Here is a 20,824-nt window from a genome sequence, read left to right on the forward strand (position 1 = left end):
CCCACTCACTCACTCGGCCCAGCGATCCGGAGACTGACGGCGAGATCGTACCACCCACCTCCTCCTTGTTCCATTCCACCATTGAATGCGACCAGGAGTGACACCGATCTGGCGAGACCGAGTCGACTCACTGGGTGCTGCAAAAACCTTGAAGGGCCCTGCATCCCGCTCCCACCGGCTTTTCGGCACGGCGGTCGATTTTGCATCCGAAGCCGTTGTAAATGATCCGGAAGTCGGGGCACGGGGTAGCCAAAAGCCCCGATCGGGCCACGTCCGTGCACCACCACAGCACCATTTTTTCGTTTTTTATTTTTGTCGAGCGAGGGTCCTTCCATATAACCCTTTCTTTCTCTCGAGCCATCATCTTTCTCGTTTCCTGTTCCCCGTCTGCTACGACTCCCTCTAGACAGTCGTCTTTATACCCCGCGTTCTCGCTCTAGACTCGCCTAAAACCCCACAAGGGCCCCGGATACAAGACTATAGACGACACTCCACATAGATGACTGGCACCATTTGCATTTCCTCCGCCTCCTCTTCGGCGTCGTCGTCAGCGTCGTCCTCGATGGCCTCCTCGCCGCTCATCGAGAACACCGACCCGATGGACCTCGGTGCTGAGCAGCTGCACCGCTCAGACGAGATCTGGTTCGACGACGGCAACCTCATCCTGCAAGCCGAGAACACCATCTTCCGCATCTACCGTGGCCACCTCTCAGCCCGCTCCTCCGTCTTCAGCGACATGTTCGGCTTCCCACCACCACCCGAGGGCAACCACACCATGGACGGATGCCCCATTGTTCAAGTTTACGACTCGGCGCAGGACATGACCTACTTTTTAAAAGCCGTCCTCTTTTCCGAGTGAGTTTACATCTGTGATACCGGCTAAAAGCCTCGTTCTCATTTCATTCCTGAATGTCGCCCAGATTCTTCGAGCCTCCGCCATCACCGACGACGCTCGACATCGTCGGCTCCGTCCTCCGCCTCGCCACAAAATATGACGTGCGCTACCTCCGCATACGCGCGCTCAACCACCTCGTCTCGACCTACCCGACCACCCTCGCCGGCTGGAAAAACCGCGACAGCACCCGCACCATTCCCTCCATCGAAAACACGCCCTTTGCCGCTCTCAACCTCGCCACCGAGTTCGACTTGCCGTGGCTCGTGCCCTCGATCGTGTACTGCATCTGCAGCCACGACCTCGCCAAGACGCTTGATGGGTGCGATTGGCAGGGTGGACGGGTTGAGCTTAGCTGGGCTGATAAGCGGCTGTGTATTAACGCTCGCAACAAGCTTTTGCTCGTTCAAAATGCACATGCGCTGTCTATCGTAAAGCATGCCCGCGCCCCGCCTAACCCCGCTGCCAACCCCGACGAGGACGACGCCTCACCAAAATGCACGAGCACCACGGGCGACGGGTGTCACCAAATCCGCTTGCGCTGTGCGGACATTTTGACTCGATGGGGCACAGCGGGTTTCCTCGACTTCTTCGACGAGCAGTATGACGCCTTTGCGTCGAGTTTTTGCAAGGTTTGCTTGGACGCGTTTAGGGAGAAGCAGGAGGGTGCGGTACAGGAGATGTGGAGTCGGTTGCCGAGGATGATGGACCTTCCGGGGTGGGAGGAGTTGGAGCGGTTGAGGGGGTTGGCGATGGCGTAGAGGTGTGGGCCTAGATGTGGTCGATTGCGTTTGGGATGCCGGTTCCGTTGGGGTTGCGTTGGGAGGAGTGTGGGTTGGTCGGGTTAGGCTGGGCAGGGTGGGTGGTTGTTTGGGAACGGCTACCTGGGCATGGGAGGTCTAGACTTGGACCGCTCCCTTTGCTCGTGACCTGTCCCCGCTGAATTTTGCGGCGAGGTGTGGAGTGTGTGGAGTCGGCTTTTTTGTCATGGGTATCCGAATCTACCTTGGTCTTGGCGTGTTTCGGTATACCCCATTCTATCCTATTCTATCCAACCCTGTCCTATTCTATTCTACCCTATTGTTTCTTTCTGTTTGGGTGAGCTGGCCTCGCATTCTACGCTTTTGATATCCTCGTTTCGTGTCGCTTTTTTGTTGTTGGTGGTGGTGGTGGAGGGTGTTGTGGATAATCTTAGCTTAGTCTACCCCTTTTTGTGTTCGTCGATATCCCATTTCACCTTCGGCTACGCCTACGCACTGCTTTTCATCTCGAGTCGTCGATTACATCTTTCATCTCGACCACACCTTTCATCTCCACTACGCCGCCTATACTTCGTGCCTCCTAATCACATCGCCCATTCTTGATCACCCATCGACTTGTACCTCGCGCACCTCTGTATATCGTAGTACTTACCCTGTAACCTAATCTGCGTAGCGGTTTGAACCGTGTTCACTTAATCTTAATTTTTTTGTGGCTTTCTTCTTCGTTCTCGTTTCTTGTCAGGTTGGATTGGGTTGGTTGTAAGTTGTAGCCTTCCTGCACAGTCGTCTATACGTCCCGCCTATAGGCTATCCCGCATACACGACCCGTTCCTCCTTGTCTGCTTTCACGAGTGAAGACTTCATTCATCGTAGGATATTTTGACGTTCGAGTAGATGATTCTCCTTCCTACACCTCACGGTCATCGAGCATCTCCTGGCCCCACGGCGTCGGTCGGTCGATCTAACACATTCCATTCCATTCTATACGTTCTGAACATTCCTTATTCGAGATGCGGGCGTATGTTGCTTGTACATACTTATAAGTTGGAACGCTCCATTCTCGTTTGTCTGTCTGCTCGTTCGTGTGTCTACTCGTTTGTTGGAATGCTTGTTGCAATTGTTGTGTCGTATAGTGTCGTTCCTATCGAGTATCTATTTTGATTTTCGAGTCGTGCTTTGCTTTTTTCTGAATAGTCTTGGGTTATGTGGTGCCTTGTGGGTTTGTGGTTGTGGTTCGAACTTCGGGGCTGTCTAGACTCTATTCAAAGGCACATTAACTGTAACGAACATCGAAGTTCGAACTTCGCGTGCGGTGTACCGTTCATCGTACATCGTCGCTGGAAATTTGAAGGATGGATGGGTCGCTCTCTCCCCCTCATCCAATCGTCGTTACCCCCCCTGATTATAGGTACTAGCAGAAATGAGGAAACGGATCGACTCTGTCTTGCGGCACGTAGGTTATATTGGTAGTAGACTGTAGTACAGCGACTGATCGTTCGACTTGAAGGTCAGGAGGCTCATGAAAGGTACGGACAGAAACGAAGCGCCCGTTGTAACTAGCAACCTTAAGCAAGGTCGAGAGGTGCGACCTGGACGTCATAACCCTAGGTTTACATAAATATAGTACAAGGCTTTCCACTGCTTACCCTCAGTAAGTTCTGCTGAGTTTCCTGCCCCGGCTTTCATCAGAGAAAGGGTCTCGAGACGGCGCTCCTCATTCGAAGTTTGCTTGTCTGTGTTAGAATTGGAAGGTATCGACTTGCGGTGCCCGATTTCCATTGACATGTCGTCGGAGATTTGCCTTCTTCGTTTGCTTTCAACCAATGCCCATACGTAGCCCATACGGTAACGTTCCTCGCTCTCGCAGTTGCGGTCAAAGGCTGATAACTCGCGATGGCGTATGTTTTCTCAACATGCGAATCATGGACCCGTGTCTGACTCGCAGTTTCTACTTCTCTCGGCTAGATACCACTCACCGACCGGCACTCCTCACAGTGGCTCAAGATAATCAGATTTCGGCCATTCTCCTCGTTTGTCCAGCTTGACGATATGCCACCGACCGAACGCACGTAGGCCACCAGGCGTGCTGCCAAGAACCTCAAGAGAGGTTGATAAAGCTCGATCGTCACCCACCAGCACTGCAAGGAACGTGGTGTGGCATCCGACTTCTCTCATTCATTCTTTCACCCCAGCTATGTCGACGACGGACGAAAACTGCCTTGATGGATTCCCTATGTACGGAACTATTGACCTAGGGTTAGAGCACTTACTGACGATCCCTTTCGCAGCCGAGCGGATGTTGCAGGTATGGAAATCGCCACCCATTGCCCCATTCCGCTCACAGGGTCTCAATTCCATTCATTCAGGCCCTGGAGTTCGCGCCGCCTTCTACATTCAAACTGTCTCTACAAGTAAGATACACGCTTCATCTTACGATCTTGAAACACCGTGTAATCTAATTACCCGGTAGTCCTCTTCGTATGGTTGTCTCCCAAGGATGTATCGAGTTCGCATTGGTCGATGGTGTCAACGGCGTTGGGTCTTAGTGTTGCTGGAATTGTAACCGGAGTGAGGAAGGAGATATCGTTGGTGGATGCGCTTATAATTATCGACGGTGAGTATTCCGCCTACCTTTCTCCCCCCTTAGCTGACCGGATATCCAGCCGTTCTCCTGGCCTTCTACGCATGCGACTTTATGAACTCGGAATTCGTCTCTCGAATGAAGGACGTGGCGCTTTTACATCGCCGGCCTTCGGCTCTCTGGGTCCTCTGCAGCACCCTCTGCAGCCTGCTCAGCTGCACGTTCGGACTCTACGTCTGGGCGACCGCACCCACCTTTGGCGCTGCCTGGTACGAATGCAACGGTACCATGAAAGTGACCTTTCTCGGGCTCGATCTGCAGGAGGGTCGCAAGGTTCAACTGGTCCTATGGGCCATCAACGCCTTGTTGTTCGTTGTGCGCACCTGTAAGAGCCGGAAGATGCTGGGCAACGCGATCCTCGAACTATTCTTCCGAAAGGTCCCCAAGACCCCGAGTAACCTCGAACTTTTGGCGCGGCTATCGAAGTGAGTATTTGTCCATCCGTCGTAATCCCAGTACTCACACCTCTTCAGGGAACGCCCTCCTTTCTGGTCCGAGTTCAAGGTGTTTGGGAAGACAATCAAGCCGCCTCGTGTACTCCTCCGCAACTTCGACTTTATCTGGGCGTTGATGGTGCGTGGCCTTAGCTCGTCGATCATCACGGCACTGACATGTTTCCTCGCAGTTCGTGGCTTTCACGATCATCTCAACCGAAGTCATGATCAAGACTTACACGAAGGAGCACAACCTCAATACGGAATGGAACTTTGGACAAGTATGTATCTTGTTACCACATCCGCTCGTATCCGTCTAACCCCCCTGCGCGCAGGTCTTACCGGTTCTCCTCACTCTAGCGCCCGTCTTTTCTCTCATCGATGTCACGACTCGGTTTTTTAGGAAGGATGCAGGCGACGTCAAGGTTGCAACCAATCCTCGTGTTGCTTTGGCCCAGCAATTCTCGGCCACGCTTTTCCTCTCGCTATGGTGCTCGCCTATGCTGCGGAAAGAACTCCTGAACACACTTAACCTTACTCGAGCCGATCTGAAGGTGTTAGAGTCGTTGGTGGCCGAGGCGTACGAGCGTTGGGATAGTGGGGTAAGTAATTCATCCGACTTGTCATAGCGCGTGATTCTGATTCCTCTCCTTCTCAGGGCCGCTCTGGGGACCTCAAGGATGCCTGGGTTGGTGAATCAGATGACGAAGATGAGGATGGAGAGAGGTTCAACTCCATCTACGTGCGTCTTTTCTTGTGTGCATTCGCCCGCACGATGAGGTTCCGCGTTCTGATCGTTTATCCTTTATAGTTCGATGCGAAGTCGTATCTATCAGTCGAGTCTGAGGTCCACAGCACACAGGGCAGCCAATTCGCCGCTATCCTCTGGGACTCCCTCCACCGCCTCCCCGGCCTCAGAGAGACCCTGTTCAAATGCAAGGTTGTCGACGACAGCTGGCAGCTCGAGAGCCTGCGGGTCATCGTCGCGCAGACCTGGGACCTTTGGAAAGCACATGTGCGTATCAACATTCTCTACTCTACTCCCGATTCGTCAGATCATTTACAGACACTGTTAAAATTTGTTTTCGACAGCGAGAACGAACGAAGCGGTTCAGGTGGTTGAACCTCGTCGTCCGACCGAACATGGACATTCGAAATGCGCTTGTGGTGACGAATAGAAGGGTGGTTAGGCCTGTGGTTCCGGGGCTTCGCGAGTATAATAGCCTTGAGGGATTCCTTCGTCGCTGAGGCCTGAAGCGCCGAGCGGGGTGAAGTGCACGTTGGACACTTCGTTGTTTTTCTTCTACATGTTTATTCCTGTAACTAATGTTTTAATCTTGATCTGGAACCCTCTCCCTGTCGAGTCGTTGGTCTTGGAAAGTGCAGAACGACGCTCGACATTCATCATGATATTCGAGTGTCCACCCTCCTAAGCGACCACCCGACCATGGCAGGTGAAGTCGACGACCTTTGAAACTAACAGAAACAAACATGTCTCCAGCAGTGAGTAGACACGCGCACCGAACCTTCTTCACGACTCTGGTGAACTGGCTACAATGAGTATCGAAGCATCCGTACGCCACTTGTCCATTGCCGCAAAGTACCTCTAACGCTTATACGCAGGTTCTCGAAGCAGCGAAGCGCGGAGATCCCATGTCCCTCCAAAGTCTGGGGCGAATGATCACACCGGAGAACTACACACTGGATCTGCTTCAGACGTGCCTTATCCATCTACACGGTATAGTCGTGCCAGCATCACCAGAACCCACGCCTCCCAGCTTTGGAGATACGATGAACAGGTGTGGGGCCGCGTTGATTTGCCTGACTGATGTCTTGCGAGTAGCCATGTTGCTCAGCGAGCCCTTGAAGGAGGCGACCGTCGAGACATTGCTACGGGAATTCGACGACTTCATCAATGCGACAGATGGACTCCTTCGGTGGACGAACTGGGAGAGTGTGTACCCCCAATCGTTCATCCCACTGGCCAGATTGCAACAAGCCCTGGATACCACGTGCCAGGTTATCGCTTTCTTGATCAAACTCGATGAGCGACTCCAGTCCGCCGTGATCGCCTCAACGAAAGCGATCGACATAGCCCTGCGTGTTTGGTGCTGGAGGGACCCGTACAACCCTTCTAGAGTCCACTTGTCGCCCTTCATGACAGAGTACCGCATGGAAGAAACGATCGGTATGATCTGCACCTACACGATGTCCTTCGAAGGTGGCCAGGCCATCCTTTCAGCGCTCCTCGCTTCTTCGAATCTGCGCCGCACCTTTGTCAAAGCCTTCTTTGACCGCCTATCGCAGCTCACGGAAATCGCAAATCAGAACCCTGAGCGGGGCGGCGCGGTCATGACTCAACTCAAGTTCATGGCGATGATTGCGGGGTTTCTCGGGCAACATATCACCTTTTACCGCATGCTTGAGAAACGGGGCCGCTTCCTCGGGAAGGCTTGTGGACTCGCTTCTCAGATCTGCTCTCGAGGCTTTGGCCTGCCCATCGTTCCTCCCACCGGAGCTTCGCTCTTTCATGCAGCCTTTGTCATGGCTAGCGACACGGTCGCCGCTGTTATAACTGTTCTTAACAGTGGAATTTTGGTATGGATGCTGAAAGGGATATCAGCTGTCCCACAAGCCCCGAGCTTTTCTTCTGTTGAAGCGGCCCTCGATAAACTGTACGGATACGCCTTCCATCACCGGAGTTTGCCTGCTTTAAGCCATGCTCTCAAAGGGGTGCCGGCGTCCGTCAGCCAAGCAGTCAAACGGATCGATAAGGTCGGCACCCTGTACACCGGGCTAGTGATGGAGGTTGAACGGAACGAAATTTTAGTGGGGACGCTAGAGCCCCGTGTAATTCTCTGCGACAATCCGGCAGTGAGTCATTCGTTCTTACCCTTAGTGAAGGATAACTCATGAGGGTTTTAGCATTTCTCTCATCGCATCACTTTCTACGAAACCTCTTATGAGTGCTCGAACTGCCACTCCGTTGTGTACTGCGGGACAATCTGCCAAAAGGAAGACTGGAAGAGGCACAAGCTCGATTGTAGCAGCTTCAGACACGCTTGGATTGGTATGTACCGTTTAAAGTAATCTATCTGAACCAACTGAGAGCTCAACGGCATCCGTTGTCTGGCTACAGTATCAAAGAACCAAGGTCGCAGGTACCACCACAGGACGCGTGAACTCCATTGTCGCATTGTCGAGGACCGCTGGACCTGCGCCAGCGTGAGCCTCGATCGCCAGCGTAGACAAGCTGGGGTTCTCATGACGGATTCCGTGGGGATTTTCGTCGACGTGTCCGCGAGAGACCAGATTACAGTAGTACGTATGGAGGAGTACCTGCGCGCCTGGCAGTCCTCAACATGCGCCAGAGCCGACGTGAGGGCGTTGGAGTTGGTCACACAGTACCGTACCCGACGTATCCCACACGTTCGATTGGTAGAAGGGAGGTTTGGGATTGGAACTGGGCGGTATGTTTTTCTCCTGGCCATCCTGCAGCGAGATGGTAGGCCGGGACCGGATGGAGTATATGTTTGGAGGCCGATGGAGCACATCGCTCGCATTGTGTATGTGTCTTCTCCGAATTACCGCTGATGGTCAGATATCCTAGGCGAGATTGGGGCACTTCATAATCGAATGTAGGGCTTTGAATCTATTGTACACGGTTCACTTTCCTAGTTCTCTTGGACAATAAGCTGTTTGAACGCCAAAGTCTTGACTATGTACGTCATAGAATCACCCTGAGGATGGTGCGGATACCGTTCCGGATGTTGTTCTCCTTTGAATCTCGTCGGGCCCACCCATGTCCAATCCTCGACGCGCGCTTCCGGGTCGACCTCTAGCCACCCTTCCCCGTCCAGTTTCCACCTCCACTCATTCCTGTTGGCAAGTATTTTCCGGGTTTCGACCGTCAGTTCATCCTTCTTCGCTTCACTCGTCTCCAATTCCAAGAGTAGGGTACGGCAGCTCTTGGGTAGACGGAAACGATTGATACGCCTCTCGTAGTCGAAGATAAAATCATCGTGCGGGCGAAGAGAGGAGATGTCGAGGGTTTGGCCTCTCTCCCACCACCACCAATCTGTATATCGGATCGTGATTTTGACGGTGTGCGGCTGGAGCGCTGGTTGGAGTCGGAAGAACTCCTGGTATGTGCTGAGGCGACAGGTATACAACTGGGGGAAGATTTGGATCGTCGTGATCTTCGACCATTGGTCTGTCGTTAGCGACTGGGTGAAGTGAGATTGGAAGGGGTGGTTTTCGTTGTGAACGCCGTGGCGGGGGTGATGAGCTATTTTTGACAAAAGTAGAATGGATTGTTAGTATCAGTGAGCGACATGGGTAATGAGAGGTGACTGACGCCTACTATCGCGAGGTTCGAAGGCGTGAGGTGGTCTCCTCTCAGCTTCGCCCCACCAAAACGCCAACTCTGTGTTCCCAGTGCGTTCTTTCCACACTAGGTCCTTCCCCTCAATGTACGCCTGTTTGCAGGTCAGGAGGATATCTAGGTGCGTTGTCTTGGGCGCTGTGAACCCAGGTCGATAGTAATAGCTGAAGAAAGGATAGGGGTTTTCTGGGTTCGGCGTCGCGGTGAAGACGTCCAGGAATATGTCCTCTCGAATCTCGGGAGGGAGTAGACCCCAGAGGGGGCTCTGCGCCTGTGCGTGGAGTTGTCCTGTTGAGCGCTTTTCTGTTGAATGCTTTCCTGTTGAGCGCTTTCCTACGGTGAGCTTCGAGGTCGACGCACCCATTGTCGTTGGGATCTTCGACCTGAGTTGTAGTCGATGGAAGATGGTTGAAGGAAGGCAAGGACGGATGGTCAATTGCTGTGAATGACCCGCTATGGCAGTGCTGAAGCGCTGACTTGTCTCATGTGACGATCAGTTCTTCAATGATCTTGCACGCAGCACCGATAGCTCGGTAGGGCGCCCAGGTGGGGATCTCGGGGTCCTCACGAGCCCGGAAACTTGACACATCGGATATCAAACAGGATAGGCTTGTGTTTAATCTGAATACGGGAGAAAGAGCACGATCATTAGGTTAATGTCTATTCTATCAATGAGTGCGTAGGTACGAGCTTTAATACAGGCCGTCTAACTCTGTATCCGTTGAGCAATCGGATGGCGAAAAGCCCGGCATACCGGAGGGTGGATATAGTCCATTTTTGGTATGTCTAGATTAATGGTGAGCTTGAACCTAAAGAACTTGTCGAATGGCGTACGTACATAATACGGGAGACACTCTGAACGGGTCTCCAGCACTGACCAACTCCGGGACCAACCCCATTTTCGATTTTCTCCAGTTGAACGACGAGAGATACGACGGTATTCATTCCGTTCGCGATTCCTATTTCAACGAGGGTCATTCGAGAATCCTCGCCTTTGCAGCTGTTGACCATCTCGTCCACCCTCCGTTCCAACGCCGAACATTGAGAACGACTTCGGTTCTTTTCGTAAGTTTCCGCGGGGAGCTCGAAGTTCCCCTGGTCAACATCGTCAAGATCGCTGTTGTCAAAAACTGTAACGCGGCGTCTGGACAGGCTCATGAGTTCAATATCACACTCCAACAGCCAGTTGAGATGGAAGGCCCGTGTGGAATGGTGATAGCTCAGTCGCTTCGTTTTGTTGTCTTTCCCACTTCGTTCAGCTGGAGGTAGTGGCTAAGATATTTAACGGGCACTCACCGATGTACTCGTTTCTCATTTCATTGCATTCGTTTTGGTGCCTGCGCCCCCAGTCTTCCTTGTGACAAGCAACGCTGCAGTAAACGACAGTGCGGCAACGCGAGCATGACTTGATGGGACCTCTTTTCCGCGAAACCCTCGTGGAAAGATGCTGAGGAGATGTTAGTATTCAAGATCTGAGACGACAAGGATGGAAACACTGACGTTGGAATTGTCACAGAGTACCGGTTTCTCCACCGGGTGATCCTCAATTCCTGACCTCAAATGGAATGTTTGCGCTGCAAGAATACCACGGCACTCGATTCCCAGAGGACATTTCGAGTTTCCAAACAATTTCCGCATTGGGACGGGTAGATCGTCCAGTCCACGCTCGAATGCCTCCATGGCACGAGGGTAGAACGAGTAACGACGGAGGTCAGCTATGATGGACCTTGCTGGGAACATGAACTTGTCGTGTCGATTGGTAATAGAGAGAAAACAACAGAGCAAAGAAGTGACAAGCTCTGGTTGGAGAACTCTCGACATTGAGTGAGATGGGTAGCCCCAGGCGTCTTCGGCAACCGCCATGAGGGAAGCGGTTAGGGGCAACAGAAGAGGTGAGCCAGACTCTCCAAACGCCACTGAGAGAGATGAGGATGCGACTCTGAGGTAGTCGAACTGGCGCAAAGAACGCCGGATTGTTGCGTTTTGGGACACGGTGGATGTGATGAGGGTCATATGCTTCCAATGCTGAGTCGTTTCCGTAGGTGGCCATGACTCGGCTGCTGAGCAATAGTCCCCCATCATTTCCATCCTGCAAGCAAGTGCCTGTGAGAAACCGTGAAGATCTTGAGAGCACGAGAAGAGGAGGTCGTAAATGGTGGAGCGACCCTCGTCATTTGAGAGGTATAGTCGCATCACCTTCACGACGTCAGGGTGTAAGAAGTCGATGAAGAATTCATCTGGTCTATCAGGTCTGGGCGTAGACCACATAGTCAGAAGCATCCTTCCAGCGCTCGCTGAAGTGTACAGCGCTTCCGCAAGCCTGGTGTCACGTTCGATCATCCAATCCACGAGGTTGCAGACTGTCTGCAAATTCGCCTCGAAAACGCGAGTCCCAAGTCCCGTTCCAGCGAACGAATTGTAAGAGACTTGGACAAGAGAGAGCATGGTAATGATGAGGTCTTCAATGTGGTTGAAGAGCGCCGTGGTAGTCGCCGACATGAGAGTGGGGGATCGAGGACACGACATGGCTACCTTCTCGAGGGCGAGAAGAATAAATGAGGCTCGCTGGTAAGGGACTGCTTCGGTAATAGAACAGTCGAATTTCGTAATGGGGACCCCCGTATGCACGAGAAGAGCCTCGAGGACTGGTGGACTACAGTTCTGAGGTGTGATTTGCGCGTGGAGGTCCATCATCTTGCGGGGATCCCCAGTAGTTCGAACATCATTGACGAGCTATGGTTCGAGTGTTAGATATTCAAGGACTGCAGCGAGATTAATGTGAGGCACCTTCTGGAACGGGGTAAGCTTCTTCCGCATCTAGACAGTGGTGACCAAACCCAGCACACGTCGAACAGCGAGCGCGAATTCGGGAAACGCGACTGACCGCGCGGTGCCACGAGCATTATTTGGTCTTGTTAGGATTAGAACCTGTCACCCTCAAAACCTTTCGGACTCTCGACTGATGGCTTTCAGACCTCTACTATATGGATAGGAAATAACTCTAATGGCCTGCGACGCATATTCCAGGATAGCATACATAGCCTGTTCAGCGGTCGAAAAAAGGTCATACTCATCCATTAAATACTAAACATGTGCAAAAGTCGAAAGGTCCGTCAGTTCAAATTTAAATACGCTCGCCATTGGCAACCCGAAGAACCTCCTCCCTCCACGCAGCGGCACCCTCGTCTGAGATTCTAGTTCGGAGGTACCTTGGGGGACGCGACCCGTATCCAGTCCCAATAGCAGCGCCAGATGCGGTGTTCACTGCTGGGTAACCTCCCTTGTTCTTGCTGGGATAGAGTTCCTGCAAGCGCGACCTTCTCCCAGGCTTTGCGAACGACGCGGTATGATCCCAATGGGCGGGGTATGTTGACGCGATGGTGGAAGAGGAAGATAGATCGATAGCTGACTTGGATTTGGGCGACACCGTGATCTCCATTTGAGGACGCTCGATGATCGAACTCGAGGGAAATGTTGATGTACTCGTGAGTGGTATCTGAATCGTCGAGTACTTCGGATCTCCTTTGGAATGCAATGGGAGCGAAGAGTACACTCCTCGAGAGTCGCTCTGGGATGTGCGTGACAGGCGTCTAAGCACGTAATGCTGCTTGAATGGCTGAGGGGAATGTGAAGAGACATTTGAAGTCGATCTGGACCTCATCCTGGACGCGTCGACAGGGGTAGTAGTACCGAAGGAAGCGTACGACTGGTTGTGTTCGCCGACATCGGATGGAAATGCCCAGTTCACGTTCGATGGTGCTCTGGCGCCAATGGTTACATGCGAAACTCCTACTAGCTCTGTTGCTGACGAAGACAATAACAGCCTCGTTTGCGGATTGATGCTCGATTCTGCGTACGGATTGAGGGCTGGCTGTTGGGCTGTGTCGTTAGTGTATGCAGCGTAGCCACCTTCGCCATCGTAGTCGCGATACCGTGCCATGGGGTTGACCGGATCGTCCATTACAGCCCCGTCTACCACCCCTCTTCTCCTCTTCCGCCTGAAGAAGAAAAACAGGAATATCCCTACGAGGGAGAGAAATACGAGTCCTGGTGAAGAGGTTGAAGGACTTGTCAATGGCGCTTAGATTTCGGGAGTGAACACGCACCTCCCACGCTACTTCCAACGATTCTGGCGATCTTCTTGGACCGGCGTGCTGGCGATATCGACAAAGCACCATCCCCTGAGTCGGCTGTCACCACGTAACCAGAGGGGAGAACGGTCGTTTTGACAAAGAACGAGGTGACCTCCTGGCCGTTATTGTTGATATATCTGCGATGACGAGAATACTTTAAGAGAGACGAAAATAGTCGTTGATGAAAATGAAACAACTTGGACTCACATTGATGCACTGCTGTATACCCTCGTCGATGGACGTACGAGTGTTGTTCTGACTGGAAATACACAGATCAGCATGCTTCGACGGCCTCACACTTATAAGGATATGATCATGATGATTACCTGTAGTTCCAGCACTGGGCGACGAATCCCCGACAGTTGTTTCCCTCCTCGAAGTACTAATCACAGGTGGTGCGAGGGTCAAGCTCGGCGTTCCATCGATATCCCCAGTCCTCGAGTGCGTAGCAGTGGGAGTGATGAACACATCAATAGACCCAAACGTTCCAATCGGAGTTTGACCGATCGGCGAAAGTCCTGCAGACGATGTAGTCGGTGCCACCATGGCCGTAGATGTGCCATTCATCGGAAAACTGAGAACTACAGCGACCGGTGTAGAGGTGAGGACGGCGGGAGACGGTGACGGTGTGAATGAGGTTGGGGGTGCTCCATTGGGTGGGCTTCCGGGTGGCATGCCAGTGGTCGATGAATTCGAAATGCCCCCTCCCCCTGCATTGTCGTCAGTCTCGGTAGGTCCATCCCCGCCATTATCTTCTGTCTCGGTAGGCCCACCACCACCGTCACGGTTATCCTCTGTCTCTGTTGACCCTCCCCCACCGCTATCTTCCGTCTCGGTGGGACCTACTTGGCCGTTCTCCAGGGCGTTTGTGACCACGTCTGAGTCGTCGGGCGGCGTTACTTCCAGAGGTGGGTGACGGTCGGGGGGCTCAGGAACTTCAGTTGGTGCGGCGGGTGGCTTGAGTGCAGGAGGCGTTGGTTCCTCTGCGGGCATCGTTGCCTTGATAACTATCGTGGTTTCTATCCCAAATGATGTAGGGACCATGACGAACGATTAGAGTTAATGTCCAAGTTCAAAAGCTCACTTTCAAAAATTAATGCCACAAGTAGCCTAGGTTGAGGGAATTAGTCAGTTGGATGCTACAGAGTTGAAACGGGATGTCGAGCAGGAAAGAAAGCATATCATGATACACCCATCTCTTGGGACCAGAACGGAGCACGACCGCACTCCACTGTGAATGGATGATTGAACGGCTTACGGCCTGCACGCACTGGCCGTTGGAGTTGGTAACCTTATCAACAGCGCCTCTAGTAGTCGACTCTAAAGCGGAAACAAGGGCGGAGCTTCAGAATAGTAGAGAGGAATTAGACCATGGTAGGTGTATTAATTAAGGCGTAGTATGTCATGTTTTATTTAAGGCGTATGTCACAGACAGGCAGTGCTTCGAGTACCAATTGGCATTCATTATTTTATTTAATAAGTAAAGGGGATGCTCTCTGTGGCGTCTAATTTCTAAAGCATTTGCCCTAATACAGAGTCTGTAGTAGTGGGGCCCTCGTCGAGATAAAGACGATCGGCGACGATGCTTGAATCTAAAGGCATGGCGACCGTTGATCCTGATTACTCTATGTTCCATAGCAATAGTCCGATGCTCTGAGCACCCTTCCGTCGTTTATGAAAAAGGTCACTTCATCCGGACTCCCGAGAGCCCTAATTCGCGATCTGCTTCTCCTTTGAGGTTTGGTACTTGCTGGGGCTTTTGCTTCCCTCAACTCCCGCTCTCTCTCTTTTACGACGACTACCACAAGCTGCTTCGACGGGCCCGAGTCGCTCGACAGCGACGACGACTTTGTCGGATGTCCAAATAAGCGCCCGTGACATCGCATGCCTCAACATCCACAGCGCCTCGACATCTCCCACATCCACGTCCTCAGGCTCCGACCTCGCCATCCGAACGGCGCGCCGACCCCAACGTATCACTATCAGCAAAATTCAAGAAAACCTTCACAGATGCCTAACAATTTACAATGAATCGAAAAAAGTCCTCTAGAGGTGCTTTGTAACAATGGACAAGTGTCGTACGGATGCTTCGATACTCATTGTAGCCAGTTCACCAGAGTCGTGAAGAAGGTTCGGTGTGCGTGTCGACGGGTCACCGTGTTTCTCTCGGAGTTGGGACGGCCTGGCGATCGTTCCTCAGAAATCCCACCCAATCTCCCGCCTTTCAGCCTTCCTTCTTTTGAACCCAACCAGCACTCGATAACACACGCACGCCCTACTTATCTCTAATGCAAACATTTTCATAAAGCACAACAGACACACGCACACCCCATCCATCTGTCAGCTGCAGTTCACCCCACGCCTGTTCTCCAACCGGTATAGAGTTTGACCCCTAACTCGTTGCATTTCACAGAATGCTCGAATTAAAAATGGTCGCGTTAAAGCCCAGCCTTTGTCTCATCGCGTGTACTCTCAGCATGGCTTCGGCCGTAGTCGCCTGGGACCCCTATCACGATTCACGAGATCCCTATCACGCCTGGGATGCCTATCACGAATCCCTCAACTCCCACTCTCTCGATTTCTACGACGAACTACCACAAGCTGCTTCGACGGGCTCGAGTCGCTCGACAGCGACGACGACTTTGTCGGATGTCCAAATAAGCGCCCGCGACCTCGCACTGCCTCAACATCCACAGCGCTTCGACAATCTCCCACGTCACACCTCCTCCGACCTCGTCATCCGCGCCGACCCCTCGTGCATCACTATCAGCAAAAATGCAACTTGCAAGAAAACATTCACAGGGGGCATGTAACCTGGGGGGGTGGTACACGCTCCGGGGTTCACGTCTTCCGCGTCAAAGCCTTAGGCTCAACTAACTGGAACTAACTGGTTGATGAGTTCACCGTTCACGCCTTCAAAGCTGCAAGTTTCAAAGCTTCAAAGCTTCAAAAGTTTCAAAGCTTCAAAACTTCACAAGTTAGAACAAGGTGACGACTCTTGAATTTACGTGAATCTTCAAACAAAAAGCCATGATTCAGACGAACACGTCCGAGTCGACAGCCAATAATACCTCGAGCAAAACGAAAATCGAGTGAATACGTCAAGTGTAATCAGCAGCAGTCCGAGTCGTAACTACTACAACACGGCTCGAAAGGCGAACTACAACACCGCACCGCTCGAAAGAACCAGACATGACAATAATAGCGGACCTAAGAAAAAAAAAAAAAAAAAAATCGTAATCTAATTCATTAACAATAACAAAAAAAAAATTAACAACAACAATACACAAAGAAAAGAAAACAGCGTGATTCAAACTACGTAGATGAGTAGCATGCATGACTAAGTAATACTAGACGATAGAGAGAGAGAAAAATATCGATGAGGATGATAGCTTTTTTGAAAAACGTAACTACTACTGTGCAGCCACAGCATTCGAGCCAGGCTGTGTCTGGCCCTGACCTACCTGCTGCGCAACAACACCCCTCTCACTAGACCCATCACCCTTCTCACCAACCCCACCCTTCTCACTAGACCCATCACCCTTCTCACCAACACCTCTCTCACTAGACTCATCACCACCAACAACACTCCCAGCCAAATCAGTCTGCTCAACCGCATTCTGGAAGTCTCCAAGGTACCAATTCGGCATCAAAAGCGAGAGGAGGAGGGGCGGGACCGCGAAGACGCACGCCGCGATGCAGAGTTTGAGCATCACGTTGTCGTAGGCTGTAAGGTAGTAGTAAGTACGTGGGGTTAGCGGATGGAGTACGTAGGGTTAGCGGATGGAGTACGTAGGGTTAGCGGATGGAGTACGTAGGGTTAGCGGATAGAGTACGGGGAGGAAGGGAGGGAGGACGAAAAGGAAAAAAAAGGATCGAGGGGGGAGGGGGATGAGAGGGAAAGGGAAAGGGAGACGGTAGACGGGAGGGAGGGAGAAGAGGTACGCACCGAGGATAACGGCTTCACGGATAGGGTGGCCTCTCGGCTCAGCAGAGACGGCGACGATAGAACCGAACAATTGGTCGCGCGTCGCTTGGTCGAGCATGGGCAGGTGCTTCGCGAGTTGGTCGGGCATGAGCGAAGTCCACACCGCACCAGCTACAAATACAAAGACCAAAAGACGGCAGTTAGTTAGAGAGAAAGAACACAGAGCGACGAACAAAACATCGAGAGACGACGCACCAATAGCATTCCCAACAGCCCCACCAATCTCCGTAATCAAAAGCACAATCGCAGTAACACTCGCAGTATCAATATGGGGCACCGAAGCCTGCGCCGCAACCTGCGACGACACAGCCGCCATCCCCCCACCCATCCCCTGCAAAATCTGGGACCACACAATCTCCGCATCGCTCGCATTCGCACCTCGCGAATGGATCATCAGACCCGTTCCAAGTAGGCGAATGGCGAGACCGCCGATGAGGATCGGCTTGTACCGACGGAGGTAGCGCATGAGGGCACCACCGACGATACCGAAGACGGTGAGTGTGACAGTTTGGCATTGGATGAAGTAGGTCGCGTTTTTTAGGGACCAGGGTTTGACGACGATGACGAAGGAGTAGAGGTAGGCGTAGGAGATGTAGAAGCTGACCTGTAGTCATGGGGGTTAGTGAATGCGATGGAAGGAGGAGGGGGGAGAGGGGACGCACAAAGTCGAGAGCACCGATGAGGCAGGCGATCACAACCGTCTTGTTGAGCAGGAACCGACGGGGGATGACGGGGTACTTGGTGAACTTGGCCTCCCAGATCAGGTAGACGGGGATAAGAGCACCACCAACGCAGATGGTCGCAATCATCGAAGCTATCCTCAACCCATCAGCACAACAACGAACTATGGCCTCAGACGAAAAAAAAACGACGACGTACGGGACTGCCACCCCTTACCCAACACCCTCGAAAGCGTCATCGGCAACAAAATAAGCGCAACACAAGCACCAAGCAAGAACAAGCCCACAACATCGAGCTTATTCGCCGTATCAAGCATACTCTGCAACACCGGCTTCTTCTCCCCATCGTCCTTGATCAAGCCCTGCTTCTTAGCCTTGCGTTCAGCCCAGATGAGGGTGACGATGAGCGGGGAGAGGGTCGCGGGGACGAGGATGGCGAACATGCCGTAGCCCCAGCGCCAGCCGGCGCTGCCCTCGAGGACGGCGGTGGAGATGTTGGAGCCGACAAAGGCGTTGATGATGAAAGGGAGGGACATGAGTGAGGAGACGAGCCCACGCCATTTGAGGACTGTGATATCCGCGATGATGATTTGCGTGAGGAGTTGGAGGCCGGTGTAGCCGCTAGTCGAGGAGGGGTTAGATGTTGAAGGGAAAGAGGAGAGAAGAGGGGACGTACATGGCGTAGATGACGATTCCACCTGCGATAGTTCCAACATTCTTGGCGGATGCGATGACGATGTAGCCGACGATGTAGAAGATCACTAGTGCCAACTCAGTCGACGTTCTACGAGGAGAACATAAGGCACTCGGTACTCACAGACGAGAACATACGCGATAGGTCGGGACTTGACGTCCGCAATCTTCGCAATAACCGGTTTACCAACAGCAACTAGAAAGTATCGGGGTGAGTGCGACGTCCCTATAACACGAGGATGGAAGAAACGGTACTTACCGATGATAGCTTGCGCGACTTGGATGGTACTGATCAAACTATGTCCACCAAGGTACGAAGCAGCGAACGCGAGGTAGTTGTACGTCGTCGTGCCATCGAGAGAGTAGATGTACGCCGCAAGACCCAAACTATTCGACCACAACAACCACAACCACAACAGCCACAACGAACGCGCCGCCGACGACAACGACAACGACAACGACGAAGGAAGAAGGAAGAAGACGACGGTTAGCAATGCGTCTCACCCGAAGAACCCTCATCATTTACGTACCTAATAAACAAACACCACTTCGAATACTTCCCAAAGACTTTATGCGTAGCCTCGATGTTGCGCACACCCACATGTGCCGCGATCTCGGTGGAGGTGATCGAGGGCGCAGAGCCGGCCTCTACGTCCCGCACGGGTGCCTTCTCGTCTCCGTAGGACATCCTAGTCAAGCTTCGTATTCGTATTCGTATTCGTCGTCGCTGTCGTCGTGGTCGTTGTCGGTGTCGTTGGAAGCTTCGTCGGCGTTACGTCGGTGGAACGTGACACGCGGTGGAACGCGATGGCCTGGACGAACCGAGGAAGAAGGGAAGAAGGGCGAAGGGGTGGGCGGGGAGAGAGGGGAAGGACGGACGTGGGGGGAACGTGAAGGGGTGAAGAGGGAGAAGAGGTGAAGAGGTCTGACAGGGACAGAGACACGAACTTGACGGCGACGAAGAATCCCGGGAATATCCCATGGGATCCCTATGGCCCTTTTATAACACGCCCTGGCCCCTGGCCCCATGCCCCCAATACACATGGGTTTGGCTTAACATACCACTAGTCCGACAGCTTCTGACTTTTTGACGGCCGGCGCTAAGTGAAAAAGAATCATCTGATATCTGATAACCAACACAGCGGGAGATCTTTGGGTTGCCAAGAGCTGTGGCGCCTGGGTGCTTTTGCCATTGGGCCTTTTTTTTGCTTTTTTCTTTATCTGATAAGTAAACCAACCCGAGATCTGACCATCCTGAGATGAAGGAGAAAAGTTTTATCTGATAAAACACACCCCAGAATCTGAAGCTTGAAGAACCAAATGGCCCGAGAACCCGAGACGGTGAGAAATGAACCGAGAACCGAGATGATGATGCGATTCATTGTGAAAATTTTATCTGATAAAGACACCTGAGCCGAGATGATGATTTATTTTAGCTGATGCCCGTGAGTGTGCATTCTTTATCAGATAAGCAGCAAGCGAGGGGCCCATCATATCAGATTACGATCTAGACTTCAGGCACGAGGGAACGCGACGTTCCTGCATGTTCCTATCCATGGCAGTTTGAACAATGAATTACACACGCTATGTAGCGCCGAGTGAAACCGGTTGTGGGGAACACCATTTACATATGTTCATACGATAAGCGAGCGCTGTGGCCCTGGAGGACGCGAGGGTTCGAGACCTACATAAGTATGTATGTACGTCCAACCGGTGAGGTTCGCTTTGCGCGCTGTCCGGACTCGAGTCCGAGCCTCGAGCCTCGTGTGCCTTCCCAATCGTTAAACTTATGCGCCGCCCTGAATTTTGATCCTGTATTCCCCAGCTGTACTTATACCTATGCACTACTACTTATAGTATCATACCGGATCGTCGACTGTTCGTCCCTAGACCTGACCGGTGACCGTTTGCAATACAAACCTTGGGCAGTTTGATTCTGAGGACCTTGGCACCTTAGGTACCGGAATATGACGGTTTTTTTACTATGTTAGGTCGATTAATTTACATCATTAATTAACCTTACCCCGCCGACCTACCCACCTTTCCGGCATACCGGCACTGGTTTTGCTTTGGTCGGCCGGTCGTACTGGGGCAGGTCGGTCGGTATTTTACCAAAACATTCAGCCACCAGGGCCCGGTCGGTCGGTAATTTCCCAAAACAATCAGATACCAGACCTCCCCGCGGATCCGGCCATCCCATACGCGCCGGTGGCCTTGC

At 52.4% G+C, this 20,824-nt stretch overlaps 9 protein-coding genes across 9 annotated transcripts; 5 read left to right on the forward strand and 4 right to left on the reverse strand.

The window, feature by feature from the left end:
• Positions 1 to 562: 562 nt before the first annotated feature.
• Positions 563 to 2,356, forward strand: CC1G_12279 (hypothetical protein; the record flags this gene model as incomplete). The annotated part of the gene is made up of 2 exons (XM_001828079.2): positions 563 to 855; positions 921 to 2,356. The coding sequence occupies 2 exons, from the start codon at positions 563 to 565 to the stop codon at positions 1,651 to 1,653; spliced, it is 1,026 nt and encodes a 341-aa protein (XP_001828131.1). The 3' UTR covers positions 1,654 to 2,356.
• A 1,491-nt stretch (positions 2,357 to 3,847) lies between these two features.
• CC1G_13547 (hypothetical protein) lies at positions 3,848 to 5,851 on the forward strand (the record flags this gene model as incomplete). Its single annotated transcript, XM_002911973.1, has 11 exons — positions 3,848 to 3,888; positions 3,942 to 3,958; positions 4,020 to 4,064; positions 4,124 to 4,267; positions 4,317 to 4,719; positions 4,768 to 4,867; positions 4,920 to 5,009; positions 5,064 to 5,330; positions 5,387 to 5,470; positions 5,540 to 5,743; positions 5,795 to 5,851. 11 exons carry the CDS (start codon positions 3,848 to 3,850, stop codon positions 5,849 to 5,851), a joined length of 1,452 nt encoding a protein of 483 aa, XP_002912019.1.
• A 440-nt stretch (positions 5,852 to 6,291) lies between these two features.
• Positions 6,292 to 7,644, forward strand: CC1G_13548 (hypothetical protein; the record flags this gene model as incomplete). The annotated part of the gene is made up of 3 exons (XM_002911974.1): positions 6,292 to 6,302; positions 6,352 to 7,602; positions 7,633 to 7,644. Exons 2-3 carry the CDS (start codon positions 6,382 to 6,384, stop codon positions 7,642 to 7,644), a joined length of 1,233 nt encoding a protein of 410 aa, XP_002912020.1. The 5' UTR covers positions 6,292 to 6,302; positions 6,352 to 6,381.
• Positions 7,645 to 8,402: 758 nt separating this feature from the next.
• CC1G_12281 (hypothetical protein) lies at positions 8,403 to 9,476 on the reverse strand (the record flags this gene model as incomplete). The annotated part of the gene is made up of 2 exons (XM_001828081.1): positions 8,403 to 9,016; positions 9,092 to 9,476. The coding sequence occupies 2 exons, from the start codon at positions 9,474 to 9,476 to the stop codon at positions 8,403 to 8,405; spliced, it is 999 nt and encodes a 332-aa protein (XP_001828133.1).
• Positions 9,477 to 9,728: 252 nt separating this feature from the next.
• CC1G_12282 (hypothetical protein) lies at positions 9,729 to 11,929 on the reverse strand (the record flags this gene model as incomplete). Its single annotated transcript, XM_001828082.2, has 6 exons — positions 9,729 to 9,733; positions 9,867 to 9,898; positions 9,951 to 10,242; positions 10,409 to 10,559; positions 10,613 to 11,845; positions 11,900 to 11,929. The coding sequence occupies 6 exons, from the start codon at positions 11,927 to 11,929 to the stop codon at positions 9,729 to 9,731; spliced, it is 1,743 nt and encodes a 580-aa protein (XP_001828134.2).
• Positions 11,930 to 12,236: 307 nt separating this feature from the next.
• On the reverse strand, positions 12,237 to 14,238 carry CC1G_12283 (hypothetical protein; the record flags this gene model as incomplete). Its single annotated transcript, XM_001828083.2, has 3 exons — positions 12,237 to 13,159; positions 13,219 to 13,399; positions 13,453 to 14,238. The coding sequence occupies 3 exons, from the start codon at positions 14,236 to 14,238 to the stop codon at positions 12,237 to 12,239; spliced, it is 1,890 nt and encodes a 629-aa protein (XP_001828135.2).
• Positions 14,239 to 15,722: 1,484 nt separating this feature from the next.
• CC1G_12284 (hypothetical protein) lies at positions 15,723 to 16,058 on the forward strand (the record flags this gene model as incomplete). Its single annotated transcript, XM_001828084.2, has 1 exon — positions 15,723 to 16,058. The coding sequence occupies one exon, from the start codon at positions 15,723 to 15,725 to the stop codon at positions 16,056 to 16,058; it is 336 nt and encodes a 111-aa protein (XP_001828136.2).
• Positions 16,059 to 16,658: 600 nt separating this feature from the next.
• Positions 16,659 to 19,532, reverse strand: CC1G_12285 (ferrichrome-type siderophore transporter; the record flags this gene model as incomplete). The annotated part of the gene is made up of 9 exons (XM_001828085.2): positions 19,137 to 19,532; positions 18,866 to 18,993; positions 18,731 to 18,802; positions 18,590 to 18,674; positions 18,113 to 18,534; positions 17,896 to 18,047; positions 17,429 to 17,837; positions 17,195 to 17,344; positions 16,659 to 16,972 (listed from the first exon to the last, which is right to left on the reverse strand). The coding sequence occupies exons 1-9, from the start codon at positions 19,292 to 19,294 to the stop codon at positions 16,659 to 16,661; spliced, it is 1,890 nt and encodes a 629-aa protein (XP_001828137.1). The 5' UTR covers positions 19,295 to 19,532.
• Positions 19,533 to 19,926: 394 nt separating this feature from the next.
• Positions 19,927 to 20,540, forward strand: CC1G_13549 (hypothetical protein; the record flags this gene model as incomplete). Its single annotated transcript, XM_002911975.1, has 3 exons — positions 19,927 to 19,947; positions 20,199 to 20,298; positions 20,464 to 20,540. 3 exons carry the CDS (start codon positions 19,927 to 19,929, stop codon positions 20,538 to 20,540), a joined length of 198 nt encoding a protein of 65 aa, XP_002912021.1.
• Positions 20,541 to 20,824: the final 284 nt, after the last annotated feature.

Source organism: Coprinopsis cinerea (assembly GCF_000182895.1).
Source record: "Coprinopsis cinerea okayama7#130 chromosome 1 map unlocalized cont3.1, whole genome shotgun sequence".
Lineage (NCBI taxonomy): Eukaryota > Fungi > Basidiomycota > Agaricomycetes > Agaricales > Psathyrellaceae > Coprinopsis > Coprinopsis cinerea.